The 24512-nt window shown below is 40.7% G+C and overlaps 1 protein-coding gene across 1 annotated transcript in view; it reads left to right on the top strand.

Moving 5' to 3' along the window:
• The window catches only part of kcnh4b (potassium voltage-gated channel, subfamily H (eag-related), member 4b), a 67828-nt gene that overhangs the window by 40115 nt on the left and 3201 nt on the right, over positions 1-24512 (top strand). Inside the window, exons 5-14 of the mRNA XM_066664337.1 lie at positions 9244-9484; positions 10983-11140; positions 11735-11942; positions 13665-13859; positions 14543-14742; positions 15489-15738; positions 16122-16336; positions 17852-17890; positions 20091-20503; positions 21847-21935. Coding sequence (XP_066520434.1) covers positions 9244-9484; positions 10983-11140; positions 11735-11942; positions 13665-13859; positions 14543-14742; positions 15489-15738; positions 16122-16336; positions 17852-17890; positions 20091-20503; positions 21847-21935 — 2008 coding nt within the window. The remainder of the gene's footprint in view (positions 1-9243; positions 9485-10982; positions 11141-11734; positions 11943-13664; positions 13860-14542; positions 14743-15488; positions 15739-16121; positions 16337-17851; positions 17891-20090; positions 20504-21846; positions 21936-24512) is intronic.

Raw genomic sequence — 24512 nt, forward strand, 5'->3', positions numbered from 1 at the left:
TATGAACTATGAATCATAGCTCCATTAAAGGTGCTATATGTCATTTTTTTATATTTATTTATTTATTGGAGTGTTAAAAACTGGTTGCCAAATATATTGAATACACTTCGCGCTCAGGTTTTAATGGCTGTGTCTTTAGGTCAGTTCAGACTGAAACATCGTTTTGCAAGTCACATTTTTTTAGCTTCTGCATTCACTGCGTATAAGGTTGTGCTTAGTGGAAGAATGTAGGGTAAAGCCATTACGAGTGTCAGTTTAAATACTTCATGGTGCTCCAATATATGTCAGTTTAAGCTTTCTGTGTATGTATGGTATAAATGAGTTCTGTATGGTGAAGCAGAGCTGGAATGACTAAGACGAATCAAAATAGCATTGAATGTTAGCATGCTAGTTCTGGGCAGCTTCAAAGTCCTTATAGGAAGTTCTGTCCACTCAGTGGTGTTGCTCCTGGGCTGTTATATCCACTGTTAAAAGATCACGCTCCTATCTCTTATAAAATGATGCATGAAAAATAGCTTTTATCTGTCCTTAAGGGATGTTCTGGATATATCTCTGTCTGTATAACACAACAGTGTTTTTATCCTTGTGGATTTAACTGAGTCGTTTGTCTCTTGCTATTGAGAGGCCTTTCCCATTTATTTTACAACCAGTAAATGGTCTCCTCCTCCTTTATAAGGTCTCTGGTAGTGTGTAGTGTTGTAATAGTGTGTAGTGTGTAATAGAGATAAGTGTGGGCTGAAAATAGTCTGATCCTGGGTCGACACTCCCATTAAATAATAGTCTTTAATATACGTATGTACTTTACTGTTTATACAGTCATGCTAATAGAGTCAAAATATTAGCCTCATTTGTTTGTGATATCAGCTAGTTTATGAACCTAGTTCCCATTGCTCTCGTTCTAGAACTGAACAATATGAAGATCTAAAAATGTTTACAAACATTTGACATTCATTTTAGATGCAGATAAAACAGGGACTGAACTAAACAATAGGATATGCTTCAAAAATGAATAAAGCCCCGAATAAATCTTCCTTGGTGAATATAATTTAACACATTATTTTTTAAACACTTTTATATAGTTATATAGTTTTTATTTATTTGTTGCAATTAATACAATGAGGGAAGAAAGCCTGTAATTATACAGTTGCCTGTCATTTTTGTACAGACAGTATTCAATGCCTTACGTTCCCTCTAATGCATCAAATTCATCATCAAACAGCATTTATATAATAAAATGTCCCTTTTGACTTACAAATCAATAACTGAACAGGATAAAAGAATTATAGAAAATGAATTAATAATAAATGAGTAAATGAACAAAGATAGAAGAAATATGTCTGTATGCAAAAACTCAGTTATGTAAGAAGCAGTTTTGTTGAAACAGTGGAAATGTACAGACCTTGAAAAGACTTTAGATTTTGAGTGTGGAGCTGGTAGTTTCTGCCGTTGCTGGTTATGATGTAGCGTAAATCTGCAGCCAGCGCACATGAGCCTATAAGACAGAGCTTATAGTAATCTGCTAATGCTAAGAACTGTACATCATTTACACTGAAGGAGCCGATGAAGGCCACTGGATTTACATGAATCTCTCTCACATTCACTCTCTCTCTCTCTCTCACACACACACTCACACATGCACACACATACACAAACACAAATGAAGCAAGCTTACACACATATTGCACAGCAGAGATTTGCTCTTGCAACTTTAATAAAAGCCTTCTTTTCATAAAGCAGGTAAAGCAAGTGAATGCAGAATGTTTCACTGTGTGTTAGTGTGTGTGTGTGTGTGTGTGTGTGTGTGTATATGCCTGCCTGTTTCTGTGAGCATGTATTTTGCATGACTGTTAGTCAAAGGACTGACTTTCAAAAAGACATGCGATTAATATGTAATCTGTGTGCAGCTCGGGTGCTAAAAACGCTGCTCAATTTGCTTCTTATTCAACCTTTGCTTCTCAGATTCAAATTTTTATTACTTTGCTAGTTCACAATTTTCCAGCAAAGCAGAATTTTGTTTACATTTTTTAATTGTCATTAAAGTATATAGAATAAATTAGCATTTATTAAGTATTGAGTATTTATGACAAGAAATGTATCTTCTATATAGATTCTGAGTGGTGCAGCCTGGTGTCCAGGGACCTGGTGTCTGTGAGGAGTGTGGTGTGTTCTCCCTGTGTCTGCGTGGGTTTCCTCCGGTTGACTGTCTGTGAGGAGTGTGGTGTGTTCTCTCTGTGTCTGCGTGGGTTTCCTCCAGGTGACTGTCTGTGAGGAGTGTGGTGTGTTCTCTCTGTGTCTGCGTGAGTTTCCTCCGGGTGACTGTCTGTGAGGAGTTTGGTGTGTTCTCCCTGTGTCTGCGTGGGTTTCCTCCGGGTGACTATCTGTGAGGAGGGTGGTGTGCTCCGGTTTCCTCCCACGGTCCAAAAGACACACATTGGTAGGTGGATTGGCGACTCAAAAGTGTCCATATTTGTGAGTGTGTGAGTGAATGTGTGAGTGTGTGTCGCCCTGTGAAGGACTGACGCCCCCTCCAGTTACAGACAACGAATGAATATTATACATTCTCATATTTAAGAACCATCTAAACTCCAACAGAGGGCAGTGTAGAGCATGCTAAAGCATATGTGTACAAATGAGCTTTAAAGAGCTAGTTATAAAGTGTATTTATAATATGTATCCAAATATTCTACCTCATTGTGTCCTTTTAAGGTAACTGTTACATAGTATGAAAATGATTATTTATTGTTTATTTAAAAATAAATCTAAAAACGAATTATTAATTTTCTATATTCATGATCGCTCACTTCAGAATCACCATTTTAAATAGTCAAAACCAAAACTCACATATACTTTTGGAAGCAATAATATCTCTCTCTCTCACACACACACACACACACACACTATGTGCTAGTAAGTGCTTTCAGCAGTTTGCTTTTTCCCCTTTGCTCTTCTCTCCTGCCTTTCTTCCTTCACTTCTTGTCTCTCCTTATTTTAGAGTCTGCTGTAACCTATTTTCTCCACACTCCTTTGGCGCTGACCTGTTTTTTTTTAATGCACGCTGACTCCGTCACACACAGTGAGCACACAGGCCTGCAGAGGGTGTAAAGAGGAGACCCCTACCCAGAGCTAGTGTTTGAAGAATGATGTCAAATATTTTTGTGGTGCCTGGTGCCAAAATAGGCCTGAGTTTTGGTTCCAGTTTTACAGGGTGTCAGCACTGTACAGTTTACAGCTTTTGCTGATTATCCCTGAGCCTTCATCAGCGTTCACATAATAAATTCAAATAATAAACACCACTCACTGGACACTTTATTAGAAACACCCCCCTTATACTACCACTCACTGGACACTTTATTAGAAACACTCCCCTTATACCACCACTCACTGGACACTTTATTAGAAACACCCCCCTTATACCACCACTCACTGGACACTTTATTAGAAACACCCCCCTTATACCACCACTCACTGGACACTTTATTAGAAACACCCCCCTTATACCACCACTCACTGGACACTTTATTAGAAACACCCCCCTTATACTACCACTCACTGGACACTTTATTAGAAACACCCCCCTTATACCACCGCTCACTGGACACTTTATTAGAAACACCCCCCTTATACCACCACTCACTGGACACTTTATTAGAAACACCCCCTTATACCACCACTCACTGGACACTTTATTAGAAACACCCCCCTTATACCACCACTCACTGGACACTTTATTAGAAACACCCCCCTTATACTACCACTCACTGGCCACTTTATTAGAAACACCCCCCTTATACCACCACTCACTGGACACTTTATTAGAAACACTCCCCTTATACCACCACTCACTGGACACTTTATTAGAAACACCCCCCTTATACCACCACTCACTGGACACTTTATTAGAAACACCCCCCTTATACCACCACTCACTGGACACTTTATTAGAAACACCCCCCTCATACCACCACTCACTGGACACTTTATTAGAAACACCCCCCTCATACCACCACTCACTGGACACTTTATTAGAAACACCCCCCTTATACTACCACTCACTGGACACTTTATTAGAAACACCCCCCTTATACTACCACTCACTGGACATTTTATTAGAAACACCCCCCTTATACCACCACACACTGGCCACTTTATTAGAAACACCTCCCACTTATACCACCATTCATTGGACACTTTATTAGAAACACCCCCCTCATACCACCACTCACTGGACACTTTATTAGAAACACCTTCCACTTATACCACCACTCACTGGTCACTTTATTAGAAACACCCCCCTTATACCACCACACACTGGCCACTTTATTAGAAACACCTCCCACTTATACCACCATTCATTGGACACTTTATTAGAAACACCCCCCTCATACCACCACTCACTGGACACTTTATTAGAAACACCTCCCACTTATACCACCATTCATTGGACACTTTATTAGAAACACCCCCCTCATACCACCACTCACTGGTCACTTTATTAGAAACACCCCCCTTATACCACCACTCACTGTCCACTTTATTAGAAACACCCCCTTATACCACCACTCACTGGACACTTTATTAGAAACACCCCCTTATACCACCACTCACTGGACACTTTATTAGAAACACCCCCCTTATACCACCACTCACTGGACACTTTATTAGAAACACCCCCTTATACCACCACTCACTGGACACTTTATTAGAAACACCCCCCTTATACCACCACTCACTGGACACTTTATTAGAAACACCCCCCTTATACTACCACTCACTGGCCACTTTATTAGAAACACCCCCCTTATACCACCACTCACTGGACACTTTATTAGAAACACTCCCCTTATACCACCACTCACTGGACACTTTATTAGAAACACCCCCCTTATACCACCACTCACTAGACACTTTATTAGAAACACCCCCCTTATACCACCACTCACTGGACACTTTATTAGAAACACCCCCCTCATACCACCACTCACTGGACACTTTATTAGAAACACCCCCCTCATACCACCACTCACTGGACACTTTATTAGAAACACCCCCCTTATACTACCACTCACTGGACACTTTATTAGAAACACCCCCCTTATACTACCACTCACTGGACATTTTATTAGAAACACCCCCCTTATACCACCACACACTGGCCACTTTATTAGAAACACCTCCCACTTATACCACCATTCATTGGACACTTTATTAGAAACACCCCCCTCATACCACCACTCACTGGACACTTTATTAGAAACACCTTCCACTTATACCACCATTCATTGGACACTTTATTAGAAACACGCCCCTAATACCACCACTCACTGGCCACTTTATTAGAAACACCCCCCACTTATACCACCACTCACTGGTCACTTTATTAGAAACACCCCCCTTATACTACCACTCACTGGACACTTTATTAGAAACACCCCCCTTATACCACCACTCACTGGACACTTTATTAGAAACACCCCCTTATACCACCACTCACTGGACACTTTATTAGAAACACCCCCCTTATACCACCACTCACTGGACACTTTATTAGAAACACCTCCATTAATTAGCTGACATCAAACAACTTTTAATTATGCATAAAATTGTACATTCATTTGCATGAAGTGTAATAATGTACTTATATTGTTAACATGCAGGCAAAACATTGGTCAAGAAGAAAGTTCCAGTCCGCTGCAAATTACCTGACCCCAATTTAGCTGATTTGAATCATGGCACATGGCACAAGAGTCTGAAAAACTAATCCAAGAAAATGATTTCAGAATCTGTTTATCAGAACTGTTTGGTCACAGCATGCGGAGGCCGTTCAAGGGCATTTGGTGGAGTTGTGTGGTTGTGATCACTCATTCTACCCCAGGGGCTTTATAGCAGCACTGCTCAGAGCTTAATGAACAGTAAAGCGCAGATGAGGGCGAGGGGGGGCTTCTGGTCACATGTCTTCAAACGTCCAAAAGTAATCGCTGGCCGAGGGCACAGGCCACGGGCTTGGGCTTGACCTGTGTGATGTAAAACCGAAATTAAAGACAAATGCTGCTTTTTTTCTTCCATCATTTTAATGGCGGTGCTGCTGAGAGTGAGACACATCATCAAATGAGTGTGAGGGGAGAGTCAGAGATCACATATGTGGCTCTTATTCCTTTTCTTTTTATTTGTTTGTTTGGTTTTTTTTAGTCACACAGAAAGTGAACGAACAGCAAGTTGTTGACCAACTGCTGAGAGAGGATCATCATTAGGCATCTTCTGTTTATCATAGTCCTCTTTTCTTCCTCTCTCTCTCTCTCTCTCTCTCTCTCACTCTTTCTTCTCCAACCCAATGAATGTTTTAATCTCTTTTCAATTCCACAGCAACATTAAAGTGAGCGCTTTAAGCAGTTTTGCTAAATGAAAATGACTGGCGTTATTATGAGGCACCTAAAATCCCTGGTTACAGCACACACTGGCATATTACTTATCGCTCTTCATCATTTCCTGGTCTTTTGCTTTTCAAATGCTTTTCAGATGCTTTTAACACATAAAAGTAATTCCATTTTATTTTTTATTTATTTCTTTTTTTTTTTTTTGTTTTTTTGCTCCTGGGCTCCCCCTATATTTGTAGAGTATAATTTATTTTTACAGCATTGTGCTGAATTCAATGGGGAGGGAGTGGTTTCCTATCCTCCTTCAAAGTTACATAGCGCAGTTTCCACAGATTTATGTTCTCTTCTCCCTATTACAGGTCAGTGAAGCGTCACAATGATTATGAAGCTGCAATTTAGGGTAAAAATATTACATAATGTCCGAGTGGGTGCCTTGATTCTAGTGTGGGAATGAATTTATACATATTTCCCTAAAACACCCCCCAGGGTTTGTACCTCCCTGTTCCTGTAGCTCTCTTGGAGAAGTAGTTTTTGGAGAACATTATGAAGGACAAGATTTGAGGGGGTATGTTGACCTTAGATGAGGTCTTCCCATTGGAAATCAGCTTACTTCCCATTAGATGAGGTCTTCCCATTGGAAATCAACACTTGCTTATATTGGCTAACAGTGTGCTGAGAAAGGTGGGGAGAGGGTGGGTCATCCTACCAACTGAGAGCATGGCTGATTTTGTTGTTCTGGACTCTTGGCTACAGATGTCTATAGATTCACTGGGAGCCAAACCAACAGTTAAAGCAAAGTGGGGGGTGTGGCAAATCTGTCGCAGTCACACAGGTCCAGGGGGTTCGAGTCCCGCTCCGGGTGACTGTGAGGAGTTTCGTGTGTTCTCTCTGTGTCCGTGTGGGTGTCCTGCAGGTGCTCTGGTTTCCTCCCACGGTCCAAAAACATATGTTGGTAGGTGGATTGGCGACTCAAAAGTATCTATAGGTGTGAATGTGTGAGTGTGAATTGCCCTGCGAAGGACTGGCGCCCCCTCCAGTGTTCCTACATTACACCCTGTGATTCCGGGTAGGCTCTGGACCCACCGCGACCCTGAACTGGATAAGGGTTACAGACAATGAATGAATTAACAAAATGGGGCACTGCAGAAAAAATGTTGGAAACCACTGACTTAGAGGGTTGTAAAAATGAAGTCAAAAGCCACAGTATTATTCCTCTTAATACACTGTCAAAGTACAAAACTGTGTTGGCATACACAGCTTCTTTATTTAACTGGATATTGTACGGTCCAATGGCTTGCGCACCATATCCTCTGGACCGTAATCACCCGCCAATCCCGTTCAATTACACTCTACCGCTCTAGCTTCATTAACCTCATCAGAATAGCTACAGGCCACAGGAGACACCACAAACTTCAATTTAATACTCCATTACCCATAAGCCCTTATTCTAGCCTATTTTCTTTAGCTGGAGCTATTGTGCTGAGATGAATGGAGCCATTTGTCATCCGTTTGGTCCAACACAATCAGTCCACTAAGGAGCTGGGGCTTGTTAGAAGATGGCAGTAATTGCACTGGTTAAGGTGGAACACTGATAATGAAAGTGTTTAGTTGAGTGAAAGGATCCTGCAGGTGCAAAATTTTGAAGCTACAGTTCCATCTCACTTACATGTTTCGATTGCAAAGTTTCCCGTAAAAAACAATCCTGGAGTTCAGCGTAGAAATATATGAATGTTCATCCTCATCCACTTTCTGCAGCGCTGCGGTTGGCTGAATAATTCATGCTGTGAAAAGAGCGGTTCGCTGGAAATGATGAATGAGGTGATTGTGCATTCACCCAATGCTTTGACGGCCTCAAAAGATGAGCCAAAAAGTGGAAGCGTGACAAAGTGACTCTGACGCTTCTCTCTTCTGTCTGCAGAGGTTGACTTTTTCAACTGATCCAGCGTAAAGGGCCCCATGTTCTATTTCTAGTCTTTCTGTAATCTTTCATGGCTTTGGAATATACACTAAATAAAAGAGCAATATCTCACATGAAATGAAGAATCTAATTATCTAAGAATCTAATCTTTAATTTCAGACCTTGGATCCAGGTTCAAGGCAAGGATTTAAAAATGGCCAGCCAGTAGAACACTATATTTGGCCAGTCAGGTATAGTAGCAGTGGCATTCATAGTGTCATACTGGCGGAATATTTTAAAATCCCAGCCTGAAAACTGGATCCAAGGTCTGGATTTGAAGACCTCTGGTCTAGTCACTTTGTAGTCCCTGAAAAAACCAACTGATGTTTCATAGATAGCCCTTTTCCACCAGAAGTACTCTGCTTCTTGAAACAGTTCTGTTCAGGATTCATGAAACCTTGGTGCCAAAATCCGTTTCCACCTGTTTTGATGGGAACCAATCATACGGGGTTGTCCATTTCCAATATTGCTGTGGTTGAATACAGCACCAATGCCAGAGTGATAGATAAGAGTCAGGAAAGAGTCATGGTTTATCCACTGTTTACAGCAGTGTCAGATCATAGTGATATATGATACATGTGTGTAAATGAGTTCCAAACCTCCTGAGCTTGTGAACAACAGAGTGAAGTAGCCAACCCACTTTGTGTTCCACTTTGTCTTCACACAAAGAAAAATCTGTGTCCATCTCCACTGTGTGATAACACTTTATTTGAGACTCTATGCTTTTTCTGAAGCTTCTCTAGAGGGACACACCCAGGGAAGGTGTCAGTTTTCATTGAAGAACCTACTGTTCTTTGGTTCCAAATGTTAATGAACTGTTCTGGTTCAGGAACCAGGCTGGTGGCCTCATGTGTAATGTGGGAATCCAGGGACCCTAACCCTTTTTTTTAACATTTGGATGATTTCTTTCTGCAGAATATGTTTGAGAAGCCATCTTTACCCGAGTATAAAGTGGCTGCAGTGAAGAAGTCCCGTTTCATCCTCCTCCATTACAGTATCTCTAAGGCATTGTGGGATTGGATGATCCTGCTGGCTACTTTCTATGTTGCTGTGACGGTGCCATATAATGTGTGTTTTACACCATACAACGAGTTGGACACAGCTGCAAGGAGCACCATTGTCAGTGACATCGCTGTGGAGATGCTTTTCATCCTCGGTGAGTAAAGGAAGGACTGAACAGGGATCTTGAATTGTGGTTCAGGAGGGTCATTGTCACATTTTGGTGATTTTCTTTGTCCGGACAATTGTTCTAAACCAGGCATTCAAGAGAAGAGCTGAATCTGCTATTTTTTGCAGTTGTGCCAAACTTGGTGCGGACTGGTGTTCATTTCCCCACTCAGGCAAGCACATTATGTTAGACCAGTAGTGTAGTATCAGTGTGCTGGATACAGGCTCTCCAGGATTGGAACTGAGGTACCTTTGGATAAAGTCTGAGGATGGTAGGGGTGGCACGGTGGATGTGTGAGTGAATGTGTTGCCCTGTGAAGGACTAGCACCCCCTCCAGTGTGTGATCCCACCTTGCGTCCAGTGATTCTGGGTGGGCTCTGGACCCACCGCGCCCCTGAACTGAATAAGCGCTTAAAGACAATGAATGGATTAATCATGAAGATGGTAGACTGAGTGTCCTTTCAAAATGTAAAGCAATAGTTCAAGGGAAGATGATATTTATTCAGTTCCACACTTATCTCATATGTTTTTGATCAGCAAGGACATGTTTGCTATGTGTTTTCTTCTTCAATAAGACTATTTAAATTGGTTACCCTTGAACAATCTGTTCTCTGGATGCAAATTCATACAAAAACACATTGGCTTCCACGTCATTCTATTCAGTTTAATTCAGCTTAATGCACCTCAGTTCCTTTCTATCTTTAGATTTCCCCAAGGAGGAATTTGGTTTGCCAAGGGATAACAATATTTAATATCACAGTTATAAACACACACACACACAGATAGAGACATATCACAAGGCATTAGCTCATATTTTCCACATGGCAGTTGACATGTACATTATTCATATCTATCTCTGTATTCTAAAAGGGGTGCTAAAGGTATTGGATAGACTGAGTGAAATTGTCAACAGATGTGTGTGACTGAGTGAGTGTGTGAGTGTGTGCTGCCCTGTGCTGGACTGGTGTCCTGTTCAAAAGTGGTGCCTTTCAAAAATAGACTGAAGCTTCTACCAAACATATATTTGAATGGGAGTTTGGATTGATTCTGAAGTTGACTAAGAATTTGTATTGTTCCAATACTTTACTATGAGTTTGGAATGCTCTTTACATTGACCAGCAGATAAGACTGATCTCAAATCAGACTACATATGAGTAGTATTACATTTGATCTTTGAGGTATTTTGAAGTAGACAGGAAACATTGTTTGATTTTACAGTTAAAAAAAGTAGTTGCCATGCAAGCTTGGATTTGATAATTATCCCTAATATAATTTTGACCCTAACACGTTGGAACTTAAATTTGACCAGGAGTTTAGACTGCTCTTACAGTTAAGTGAAAGCTTAGAATGATCTTATGGTTGAATCCAAGGTCATTCTAATGAATCAAAGTTTTGGTAGAATTAAAGCTAATTGACCTGACACATCTATCAAAGCTAATGCTAAGCTAATGGATATAGGATATTTTTTACTTTTTACCGCTTATAGATATCATCCTGAACTTCCGCACCACATACGTGAGCCAGTCGGGTCAGGTGGTGTACGACTCCCGTTCCATCTGCATCCACTATGCTGCTACATGGTTCTTTGTGGATCTGGTGGCTGCGCTGCCCTTTGACCTCCTGTATGCATTCAACATCACTGTTGTAAGTGTTATCTGTACGGTTTGCATGCTCTCCTCTACCTCGGTGTCTTGTCTGCAAAAAGAGCCCGTGCTTATATTTAGTTTATAGTTAAACCAAGGTTACATGACCAGTTGTTTGAAGACTGGTATCACATGACTGAATAAAAATAATCAGATGTTCTCCAGATTTTTCTAGGCATATTTCTACTAGCTTCCCAATGGGACTCTAACAGTCTGTTAGCACTATGCTAATAACAGCAATACTGCCTTAATACAGCTCCTGAAGTAATAACCAATGGGGCAGTCTGTTTAGCTCAATCTGCCTAGATACCACAAAGTAAAATATGCTAACTGGGCATTTTACATAAGAAGAATCTATCACTTTTGTGTCTTTCAAAAGCACTAAGCAGGACCCATTGTGGACAATTTTTGTAAAATGAGGTGCTTTGGAGCTAAAAATGTTTATTTCACAGAAACCATTAGGCCTTCTCTGAAGGAATACAACCTTTAGAGAATTCCTGAATCCTAAATATAGCCACCATAACCTTACAATTTCAAACTTTATAAATAAGGGAATAAGGTAACTATCTATGTTCCTGTGCATTTGTGTGTATAGACGTCCCTGGTGCACCTCCTGAAGACAGTGCGTCTGCTGCGTTTGTTGCGTCTGCTGCAGAAACTGGACCGTTACTCTCAGTACAGTGCCATGGTGCTCACTCTGCTCATGTCTATGTTTGCACTGCTGGCACACTGGATGGCCTGCATCTGGTACGTCATCGGACGCAAGGAGATGGAGCGCAACCATGGCAATGACTGGGACATAGGTAACCCAGACACTCCAAGAGTAAACCAGATAATCAGATAATCCATTGTTCATGTAATATGTATGTTTTCTTTAACTCAAAACAGAAGGTTACAGTAGAGAATTACCAAAAAAATGCTGACATGGAAAAACATTTAAAATGGCTTTATTACCATATTTGGGTTTTAGAAAACAAAATTGTTAAACTCTAAATAGTACTTACACATAATGCAAACTCATGCATGCTTTATTATTTTTTTTTAAGCATGGAAACCCAGTGTCCCCAAATTTTGATGGCTGAACCCTACACATACCCAGAATAAATGAAAATTTGGCTTGGTCTCTTGGGGAGCCTTTTGACAATCCCTCACTCTGAATGCTGCATGAAATGTATAGATTTTCTGGTTCTAGTGTGTAATTGCTGTGGTCTAGGGGCAATATCATTAGAGAGATCATTGCGAAGGTTGCCTGAAGGTTATTTGCAAAAGTGCAGGGCTTTATTTCCTGTTCTTCTGCTCCTTAGAGAGTTCAAGTGAACAATTATAGCTCATGGTTGCCCACCCCACATGGACAATGTCTAATTCTGTCACATCTCTCTAGAGTGGTTCAACCAATCAATTTTCAGGCATGGCGTAAAATTTGGGCCAAAATATTTAACCATGTTAGAAAAGTTGAATTCATAACTAGTAAATCTATATTTGTAAACAAGGACACTCATTTATGTAAGTAACCCATAGTGTATTAACATGTTTATTTCCATGTATTGTCCATATCCATGAATAATACTTTAAAGTGTCATCTTCATTCACTAAACACTTGGCTAACTGGCTAATGTCACACAAAGGAGGGTTCTCGTCTGTCATTGGCTACTGAACAGTTTATGCAGTCAACCCACAGAATGCTTAAGTCTATCTTCAGAAAGACAAACAGTCTTTCCAGACCAGAATGTACCAATCAATACCAGGTACATATAGTCATCAAACTGTTGGTTTAAATGTGTAAGAGTTTGAGATTAAGTGTTTTTAAAGAGTTGTGGTAGAGTTATTGGAGTGGAACATGTCAGAAAGGGATTAAATGGTGTGCTGCTGTTCACAGCTGTTAGGAAGCAGATTTTTAGAGCATTTCAATGGCTCCATTTCAGGGGACATTTTGAAAGAGACAGATTATAGGTCACCCAAGCATGTGTAAGTACCCAACTAAGTATTGAGTGCTGTACATGCTCATACATTTCAGTTGGCCAGCGTTTCTAAAAATGTAATATCTAAAAAGTAATATTCTAATTTTCTGAGATACTGAACTTGGGGTTTTCATTAGATGTCAGTTATAATCATTAAATAAAAAAAAAATAAACACTTGAAATATATCAGTCTGTGTGTAATGAATGAGTATAATATACAAGTTTCAGTTTGTGAATGGAATTACTGAAATAAATCAACTTTTTCCTGATATTCTAATTTTATGACCAGCACCTGTATAAGGCTTTGAAGTACAGTTACCAAAACTAGAACTATTAAAACAAAAAGTCATTGTGTTTGGTACATAAAAATGTAAACTCTGTAGAAATGGACAGATTTTGGCCTAAATGTAAAAATATTTGAGGAAGAAATCATTTAAAATCTTGCATGTGTATATTTTATAGCACTGTATGTTTTATTTTTGGATGCAATATGCTTCATTAAACTGGCTAAAATTAGTTGAAACTAATGCATTTTAATTCTCAGATCTGCTGTCTATCTTGCCTTAGGCTGGCTGCATGAATTAGGGAGGCGTCTGGAGAGTCCTTACCTGAACAACACAGTCGGCGGACCCTCAGTTCGCAGCGCTTACATCGCCTCCTTGTACTTTACCCTCAGCAGCCTCACCAGTGTGGGCTTTGGAAATGTCTGTGCAAACACAGATGCAGAGAAGATTTTCTCCATCTGCACCATGCTCATCGGGGGTAAGCATGCAACAATCAGACCAGTCACACTGCACCTAACCCACAAGATCAATACCACGAGATTACTTTGGCTTCTGCTGCTGGGGGTGGGAATTATCATAATTCCCAGGTGTTTACCTGATGAAACTTACATGCAATTAGTTGCAGATCAAGTTGCATTAAATTGAACCTAAAATCAGCCATTCAGTCATATTAAGCAAGCACATGCAGAGACAGACCCCAAGGGAGGCTTCATCCCCTGCTCTTTAGCGACACATACTTTCAGTCTTTTAAGGAGACTTCACTGATATATTTCACACCTCTAAAATTCAGTTTTAGAGGTTGGATGCATTTTGTGCTTCTTATGAAAATAATTCCAAACACATTGAACAATGTTGAGGTCTATACTCTTGGGTGAACTTAACTTTGTCAGAAAGCCAATCATAGTTTGTCATGCTTCATGTGTTCAGCGTTGTGACTAGCATACAGTACTAGTGTTAGCACTAAGCTAATGTTAGCTGAGTACGAACATATTTAATTTTACTTACTTAGCTTCCATCACTTTTACTTAAAATACTGCATAAAGTAATAAAAAGGAAAGGCAGTTAAAGGTGAATATCCAAACACTTTTTTACAGTTTTGTGGAAAAGTGGAGTGAGACAATATTATGATTTGACTGGTTGCCATAACCTTGTTTCTTGCAGCCCTTATGCATGCAGTAGTTTTTGGAAACGTGACAGCCATTATCCAGCGAATGTATTCACGCCGCTCACTCTACCACACGCGCATGAAAGACCTGAAGGATTTTATCAGAGTTCACCGGCTTCCTCAGCAGCTGAAGCAGCGCATGCTGGAGTATTTCCAGACCACCTGGTCTGTCAACAATGGCATTGATGCTAATGAGGTGACCACTAATGTCCAGCACAGGACACTAAATACTATTTTATTAGTAACTTCAGCACATTCTTACACTAAAATGTAACTAAGGGTAGAGATATACTTGCTGTTAACTACACGTACGCATCATCCTGCGTCGGTTTGGCGCGTATGTTGTGCATGTCCTCAGAAAATAATCTCTATGCATACACAAGGTGCAGTACACACGTAAACTGTAGGGGGCAGTGCAGGCGATCAACAGCATCACAATGGCGGAATGTTTTGAAGAAGGGTGTGTCAGAGCCAAATCCGCGATTACCCACATATTTCTCTGGTCTGCCATCTAGTGGAAGCTTCCAGTTACGAGTTTAGCACATAGACAAGTATGTGAATAGTTATATTCATGATGCAGACGGTTGTCCACGCTAATGTATGGCCAAACAGCAGGTATATCTCTAGCTTAACAAGGAATAGAAGCTAATACCCAGAGGTGGACAGTAGCTTGCTTTATTGACTCATACGTATGGCCCAGATGTATCACAGATTCAGGACTGAATCAATTTTAAACCCGGCTGTGTCCATGTTGAAGCATGTACTTGTACTACTTTTGACAATGTGACTTTCGCTTTCTGACTCTGTGACTGCATTGACTTTTACTGCAGCTATTATTTCAGAAAGTTTTTATTATTTCAGAAAATAGTGCATGATTAAAGAATAAACATCACTGGTTAAAGAGGCCAGTCAGATACTGACCACTAATCCCTTGGCCCTCAGCTTCTGCATGATTTCCCAGATGAGTTGCGGGCGGATATAGCCATGCACCTAAATAAGGACATCCTGCAGCTGCCTGTGTTTGAGGGTGCGAGCCGTGGTTGCTTACGCTCTCTCTCTCTGCACATTAAAACGTCCTTCTGTGCTCCGGGGGAGTACCTGATCCGCCAGGGTGATGCCCTCCATGCCAACTACTTTGTCTGTTCTGGCTCACTGGAGGTGCTCAAGGACAGCATGGTGCTCGCCCTACTAGGTATGTACCTTCTCTTTCCACACCAGAGGCTTTCAAATCTACGTCCAGTGTCCATAATAAAGAAAATCCAGTGAAATCATCTTAAATCCAGTGAATACATCTTAAATTAATGTTTCTGAGCTTGTTAAAATATTATAAGACCATTTGTGTTTATTCTAATTGAGTTTTTTTTTTTTTTTGTGTTATTTTAGCATTTTCAGGAAAGACAGCACTTCTAGTTAACAGAAGTGAACACAATCAGCACTTAGTGTTCTCCTCCAAGCATGCTGAGCTGTCCAATGACATTAATCTGAAAGGACATAGTGGCTGGCTGCTCAAGGTCCAGATTTGAGGAGCTGTGGTCTGAACGAAAAACATTTTTTAACACAATGATATCATTGCAGGAAAGGGGGATCTGATTGGTTCAGACCTTCCAGGCCAAGATCATGTGATCAAAACCAACGCTGACGTGAAGGCCCTGACCTACTGTGACCTGCAGTACATCAGTGTGAAAGGGTTAAGGGAGGTCCTAGAGCTTTACCCCGAATATGCCAGCGTCTTTACTGCAGAAATCCACCACAATCTCACTTACAACCTCAGAGAGGGCAGTGAGGCCGAGGTAAGCACACACACACATGCACACACACACACATACACACACAGTGTAGCTAGAATATTAAGTGGGCACTTGTTACAGGTTGGAGGACCAGCTAGAATGTATTATAACCTAGAAATTTTGTTAAATTTAGGGTCAACTTTATAAAAATAATTAAAGTTATTTTAAAAAAAAATTGAGATTTTTTAAAAATAAAATCTTTTTGGAGAAATAATTCATAATTATTTGAGAATAAACATAACGAGACAATTGTCAGTACTTTAATGATGAAGAAAAAATAATCTACGTATTAAAATAGAGGACATTAACGATTTGATGAAATAATAAGTTCGTACAGGTTTCAAAAACTAGGAAACTCTCTTTCTCCTGAGCACCAGCAACTAACTTACATTAGTTAATTTACAGCTTTTTCCATTCTATCAGGTGGTGCATTGTTGTTATGAGTCCCGTTTCTCTTTAAGAGTTGTAGAGTTCCAGTTTTTTCAGCTAGTTTCAGGATGATATGGTCGTCTCTTATTTAACCTTCTATGAAATATCTCCTGAAAGAAAAATAACTAACGAATTAATAGCTGTTTTGAATGGAAATTGAATAAGTAGATGTCTCTATCTATATTCCATCCATCCATTATCTGTAACCACTTATCCAATTTTAGGGTCGCGGGGGGTCCAGAGCCTACCTGGAATCATCGGGCGCAAGGCGGGAATACACCCTGGAGGGGACGCCAGTCCTTCACAGGGCAACACAGACACACACACATTCACACCTACGGACACTTTCGAGTCGCCAATCCACCTGCAACGTGTGTTTTTGGACTGTGGGAGGAAACCGGAGCACCCACTAGCAGAAATCGGACACGGGGAGAACACACCAACTCCTCAAAGACAGTCACCCGGAGCGGGAATCGAACCCACAACCTCCAGGCCCCTGGAGCTGTGTGACTGCGACACTACCTGCTGTGCCACCGTGCCGCCCTATCTATATTCCTTCATGGTTTATTGATTATCATTGATAGGGCATAGTAATATAAGCAGAAGTACAGATTGTCCATGAGCAACTGTAATTATCAACACATTTTTTTTCATTTGAAGAAGTGGAAATCCAAATTACAAAACTGGAAATGAAACTGCTTTTTTTGTGCACTTGTTTTGCTTTTTCAATGTCATCTCACACAGTGATGTTTTTCACTAAAACCATATGCTATGACACAGATTCACAGTCAGCGTAATTATCAACATGATTATTTGATCATTTTTTTACAATACAGCATGTGCTTCTTTTAAAAACAGAAAAGCACAGACAATGGAGAGAGAAAAATGAAATCAAATAGCACGAAAAACCAATTGTCAGCTGTTAGAATGAGCCTCAGTTACCTCCCATTTCAGAGCGAGCACATTTTAATAACAAAAGAGGCGGAATGTGTTTTTATGCATTAAGGTGCGGGAAATCGTTTCCCATCTGTCACGCTTTAATGAAGGTGTTGTTTGATTTTAACAGGTGGCTTTTTTTTGTCTTCTCAGGGTCTCACAAGGTTTTCACGCTCTCCCAGATTCCCTCATGTAAGTGTGCTCGACTGTGTAATTATATTTTCTGTCCAATGCCATTTTCATCTCTTGATCACAGCACATACATATACACTTTTATCCACTCCAAAGACCATATAGCTGCTTTTTGTGGTTCTAGCGCAATATATGGAACGGAGTTACTCATCCAGGCTGGGGGTCTATTCCTGGACCTGCGTCTGGGTTAATGCAGCTCATTCTCAATGGCGCTTAAGTCCAGGTTTTCCCCAGGGGTCTAATGGCAGGAATTCCCCCTTAAGGTGGAAACTCATTACCAGCTGAAGCTCTGTTAAATGCATTGCATGCTCATTTCCCACCCAGCCCCAGGGCCCACCTCCATAACTGGGTCAGACTCTTTTTTTTAACTGCCAGGGCCAAGCACTTGTGGAACTACGCCTTCACAAGATTACATCAGCAATGGTTCTGCCAAACCATGAGACATATTTAAAAGCACTCTTTCTGCATTTGAAATGGTGCACAGAACAGCGATTCTCACAACTCTCATTATCATCCTGCACTTGCTATTGTTTCTTCACACTGAGAACATGTAATTCTGGGCATTGTTGGTAGAGTTTGGGCCTAGCGCTTTCTGCATTTGTGGCTAGATCACTGCTAGAACTCATAACTGCTTGAGGAACTTACACTTTAAAGCAACACTAGGTAGTGTTTTTACCTTCATATTTCAGCTTCAAAATAATGGTGATGTTTCATTGACCTGTAATAGAGAGAACAGAGCCTCTGTCGTTGCTACTACAGGCTGCAGAAACTGCATTGTGTAACTTCTGGAGGAGGATAGGAAGTGTAGCAGGAGGAGCTTTGAGCCCTGTCCTTCACTTTAATAAATGCTAGATCATTGCTATGAAGATTTAACAATGTTGAATGATTAGTTCTGGATTTTAAATCGCCATCCGCCTCATCCAAAAAGCATTGGATGGACCGTCAGAGAACACAATTTCACTGCTCCCAGACCAGTGTTAAGGAGATTTGTACCCATATTCCCTCCATTTTGGATTAACTCTTAAACCTTAGACCTTCGACTGAGTAAAAGACACAGGGTTCAGTCTGTAAGCTCTGTCTGTGAATGTTGTCTGTGTGTGGAATATTAGTATCTTACTAAACTTTGAATCCCCCAATCCCCAAAGCTGGCTGGTGAATTTTCAGGCAGTTGACCATGGCAAATTAAGAAGGCAAGAGAAAAGTGGTCAATCCTCAAGGCAATATAAGACTCAGGAATTAGATTCCATGTCAAAACATGCTGCTAATTGCCACTGAAACCTCAAATCCCATAGATAGCAAATGGGTTTGAAGCCAATTTACTATCAGAAAAGAGATCAATTCATGCAGTCAAAGTTCTCGACACTTAATGCAATATAAAAAAAACAGACTGTTATCTGCTTCTGTGTCTGTGAACAAATATGTAAACAATTTGGGGACAGAAGCTGAAATTAATAAAGGGCCCAACGTGAATAAATTAAATGTAAAGGTGCAATCAGCCATTTTCTGCAGTGATTCTTCTTCACAACAGCCATTATATTGACACCTTGTGTACTGCGTATGTCACTCAACCCCTTTTCCACAAGTGAACACAGTTCCTGGGCTCTTAGTGAAATGTCTGTTATCTGCTTTTGTCAAAACACCACAAGGATCAAACACCACAGAAGTGTTCACTCTGTCTTAACACCCTGGTTAAGAAAGGTGGGTTTTAGTGCCTGTTCCTTTAAATGAGTTCAGTGCGAGAGCCCAGGACTGAGGAGAATAATGAAGGAGCTTTAGTTTTAGCCATTTTTGCTTGGTTTTCTTTCTTTGCTGTTTTAATTTTCTACTTATTTAATCATTATTTCTCAGCACTCATGTGTTTGATTTGCTTTGTTTTAATTCACTTTTGCACTCTTACATAAAAATGAGTCCAGCGCTGTGATTGGACAAACTCAGAGTAGAAGGTGGGATAGTTCTAACGTGTCTGCACTATACGTAAAAAGAAGCTCAAAATCAGGATTTTTATTATTGTCCAGCCATACTCAAGTGTAGTTTCTGTCTTAGGCAGCCACAAAAAAATAAAGAAAGAACCAAGTGGACTCCAGATCCCCAAATTAAAGTGCACATGTACTGAACAGGCCCATATTTAGGGGGTCCCACTTTATGTGGAATAAACTTGTTCTTTCATCTCATAATCGTGTTCCTTTGCCTCTGTCTTCAGAATAATCGAGTGGACACCAGTGCATCAACTGACAGCAAGCTCCCCTCCATCGTAGAAACCAGCGGTGACCCAGATGATTACTATCACCTCTCCCCAGCCTCGCGGTCTCGCCGGAACCTCCTCCTGCCCAGTCTGAACAGCCCTGTTCGCCGCACCTCCCTGGGGAACCTTCTGGGCGATGAGCTTCGGCAGTTTAATGCTCTCCGTCGCTGTCGCTCACCCGTCAGGGGGAGCTGTAAAAGCCCTTCGCCACAACCCCAGGCCAAACTGGAGCACCACCCACATACAGCCCCCTCTACTCCACCCAACAGCACTCACAGCATCCAGAGCCAAGCAGGCAGCACAGCACAAAAACCCACCAAACTACTCATCCCCACCCTCAGCTGCCTCAGACCTCCAGACCTCAGCCCCAGGTTCGGTGATGGAAATATTGCTAGGGTTTATTTGTTGTCATCGTAAGATCAAAATCTTTTTTTCGTTTTGCATGATTTAGATATAAAATTTGTATTAATTAATAATGAAATGATCAACAGATATTGTCCCAAAAAATGAGTTCAGTTAAACTCTTTCAAAGTTAAGAATGCTTTTTCCCTCTAATGCAAATTTCCCATTTTGGAGATGATGAGGTTTGGTCCCAACATTAAAGCATTCAGCCAAATCTGGCATGGCCTTTCAGTCCGAATCATGGCTTTCAGGACAAATTCTTGTATTTCCCTTCTTTATTTTGACACAAAATTTGAAAATGTGGTAGAATTTCATCATGTATTTCTTCAGTCAGAAACTGTCCTAAAGGAGTATTCTATTCAAGCCCTGGCAGTGACAATACTTTGTATTAGAACGAAACTTCAGAAACAGCTTTTCATGGTTGTGATGTCATCATAGTGGTGCCGTGCCTGACCTTTACTTTTTCCAGCGATCCTTGGAATAGTAATTTATTCTGATTTAAACAAATTTAAGAAATGTAGAGTATGCAGCTGGTGCTACGTAAACTTGCTCACCATTCTTCATTAAAAACAAGTGCAACTTATGATCAAGCACCTGCTAACAAGTCTTGTTCACATATCACTGTATAAATAATACATATTTACAAGTACATGCAGATGTTTCAGCAGTGAGCCAATGAAAATAAAGGATCATGAGTTGTAAGCCAATGGATGTGCTTGTAGGCGGAGCTTAAGTTCAAGCAGTGAGTACACTGCTCTCCCTGCTGACAAAATTTATCATGTTAAAATGATGTTTATTTAAATTAAATAAACAAACTTTCTTAGATTTCTTAGATACGGTCGAATTATGTGAATATTTTCATACAATAAATGATTTAAACAATATACTGCAATGTATTAAAGGCTTTTACTGCATCAGCCATCTTTATGGGTTAACGTTTTCTTTAAATTATATTAGAATATAAGCAAAGCATAGTGTAACATTTCTTTAAATGGAACATGGTGGAGGTGCAGCATGTGTTTATGATGTTGATATTTTTGACAGTTAATTGCAAGTCAAGTGTTTTTCCACACTGTTAAATGTTACACTCAAATTTACACACACTCATACTAGACTGAATTTGATCGTAGAGATATGCCAAAGATTTAATATTAAAATGATGAGTGAAAACGGAACTCACTAATTTTACAATCAGATTTAACCATACGTAGCTTTGATGAACATTGGGTCATTGTGCATAAATTTAATCTCGTGTAATTTTCAATTAACTTTTACGTTTCTATGCATGTCTTAAGTCTATCTGTGTTGACAGGGTGGTTGATGGGATTGAAGATAATGGCCGTGTGTTTCACTTCAGCGCAGAGCGCAGCGGGAGCAATGCTAGTGCCATGGAATCAAGAGGTAAATTTAATGGATCTTCTTAATCCTTTTTGTAATAGTGAGAGGAAGTGTTTATTCCTCTCTTCCTCTTGTTACTGAAGTAAAGCTCTCTGCTCTTTTAAGAAGGCTTTACACTAGATGCTGGAACACTGTTGTGGGGATTTAATGAGGTCAGATACTGATAATTAGGTCTGGACCACAAACATCACTGCAACTCACAAAAAAGGTACTGGATGGAGCTCCAGACCAGAGAACGCAGTTCCACTGCTCCACAGCCCAGTGCAGAGGGGCTTTAAACCCCAATTAAACAATTCAGTAGATCTGTAAAATACTCTTATTTTGAAAAAAAAATCAGTGGCTGACAAAATCAGCCATTTCTTATATTTATATATACATTTAATATCTGTGTTTAAAAATCATCCATCCATCCATTATCTGTAGCCGCTTATCCAATTCTAGGGTCGCGGGGGGTCCAGAGCCTACCTGGAATCATTGGGCGCAAGGCGGGAATACACCCTGGAGGGGACTCCAGTCCTTCACAGGGCAACACACACACACACATTCACTCACACACTCACACCTACGGACACTTTCGAGTCGCCAATCCACCTGCAACATGTGTTTTTGGACTGTGGGAGGAAACCGGAGCACCCGGAGGAAACCCACGCGGACACGGGGAGAACACACCAACTCCTCACAGACAGTCACCCGGAGCGGGAATCGAACCCACAACCTCCAGGCCCCTGGAACTGTGTGACTGAGACACTTAAAAATCATATAATTGTTATTAAATTATTTTATCTTGTAATCTATATTATTATTGTCCAGTCACACTAAAGTATATTTTTTATTTTAGTCATGTTCAATGCTAACAGCTGGAGTATTAGCCTGTGATACTTAGCTAAACTAGCCTTGTAGCTCTAGTCTAAAATGAAACAAGCCAAGTCAGACATCCCAAGTCTCCCGGAAGCTTCCGTATTATATACAGCTCCCTGATGGCCGCAAGTCAGATAAAATCTGCCGGAATCTACAACGAGTGTCCAAGAGCGCACACAAACGTGCACACAGACGACAAAGGAGAGAAAGGCCGTACTAGTCCAGGTCTGGAGGTACCTCCCTGAAATGAGTTTCTGCAACTTGGGATATCTGCGAAGTGCACACTCTATACACGTCTTGGACAATCAACTATGATTAGGGTAGAGGAGGAACACTGTGTATATACAATTTTGCCAAAAACCATCATTTGAAAGAAGTAGTAAGTCATATTTACAACACAAATTAGCAAGTAACAAATTTATAAAATAATTGTTCTTTATTTTTCCAACAACACAATAACACGGTGGAGTAGCAGGGAGTGTCGCAATCACACAGCTCCAGGAGCCTGGAGGTTGTGGGTTCGAGTCCCGCTCCGGTAACTGTCTGTGAGGAGTTTGGTGTGTTCTCCCCGTGTCAGCGTGGGTTTCCTCCCACAGTGCAAAAACACACATTGGTAGGTGGATTGGTGACTCAAAAAAGTGTCCTTGGGAGTGAGTGTGTGTCGCCCTGTGAGGGACTAGTGCCCCCTCCAGGGTGTGTTCCAGCCTTTCACCCAGTTATTCCAGTAGGCTTCTGCCCCAACGCAACCCTGAATTGGATAAGTGGTTTCAGACAATGAATGTATGAATGAATTAATTAATTATTTTTACAATAGTTTATTTATTATAAATAAGTTTATGCTCCATAGAGTGGATGTTCTAAATGCATTCAGTACAGAATATCTCATACATACAGGCCACTAGGTGTCAGTAAAATGGCTGCCCATGACTGACTGCTCTTGTAAGCCTTTCATAAAGCCAAAGAGATGCTGGGTGAAAATGAGTAATGAATAATGAGCTGAAGGGTGCGAGGAGTTCTTTCAGTTCAAGAGGTGAAGCTGTGGGGGGTGAACTTGCGAACAGCTGTCAGAGGCTCCAGCTGCCTACCTCCAGCAGCACAGAGAGAGTGGACAGGTCAGGTCAGGTCAGGTCAGGAGAGACGAGGAGAGAAATGAGACAGAGAGAGAGAGTTGGGTCATTAAGGGTCAATAATGCAAAGCTTCATGGTGGAGTTCCTCTCATAAGTGGTGTGTTATTACAGCAGCACACTGCTGAGATTAATTTCACCACTGTTCTTTTATTCTTTAATAACAATTGTTTAACTTATTAAAGGAGAAATATGTTTTCTCCACTTAGCCGTCTTTGAAAACATGTTTACAGAAAAAAACAAACACCAAACGGTCCTGGAAGATTTGAAAAGGGGTTTTAAAATGCGGCTCTGGAGTGGTAAGTCACTTGAATGATCACCAGTGTTGCTACAGCCATCTGTAGCTTGGACTCAGGTGCCGGTTATTTATCATAAATAAAAGTGTAAGTACGTGTTCTCCTTCCTGCGAGTTGAACTCCAGTGAACTCCACTACATATATAATGGGTAGGAATTGATGAATATGTGACAATAGGGAAATCAGTTATATATATATATATATATATTACAGGCACTTATTCCAGTCCAGACTTGCCATAACCTTTAGCATGATGAAGTGGTTAGGGAAGATGAATGAGTGAGTGAATTCTGATAGTTTT

This window comes from Hoplias malabaricus, chromosome 3 (assembly GCF_029633855.1).
Source record: "Hoplias malabaricus isolate fHopMal1 chromosome 3, fHopMal1.hap1, whole genome shotgun sequence".
Classification (NCBI taxonomy): Eukaryota; Metazoa; Chordata; class Actinopteri; order Characiformes; family Erythrinidae; genus Hoplias; species Hoplias malabaricus.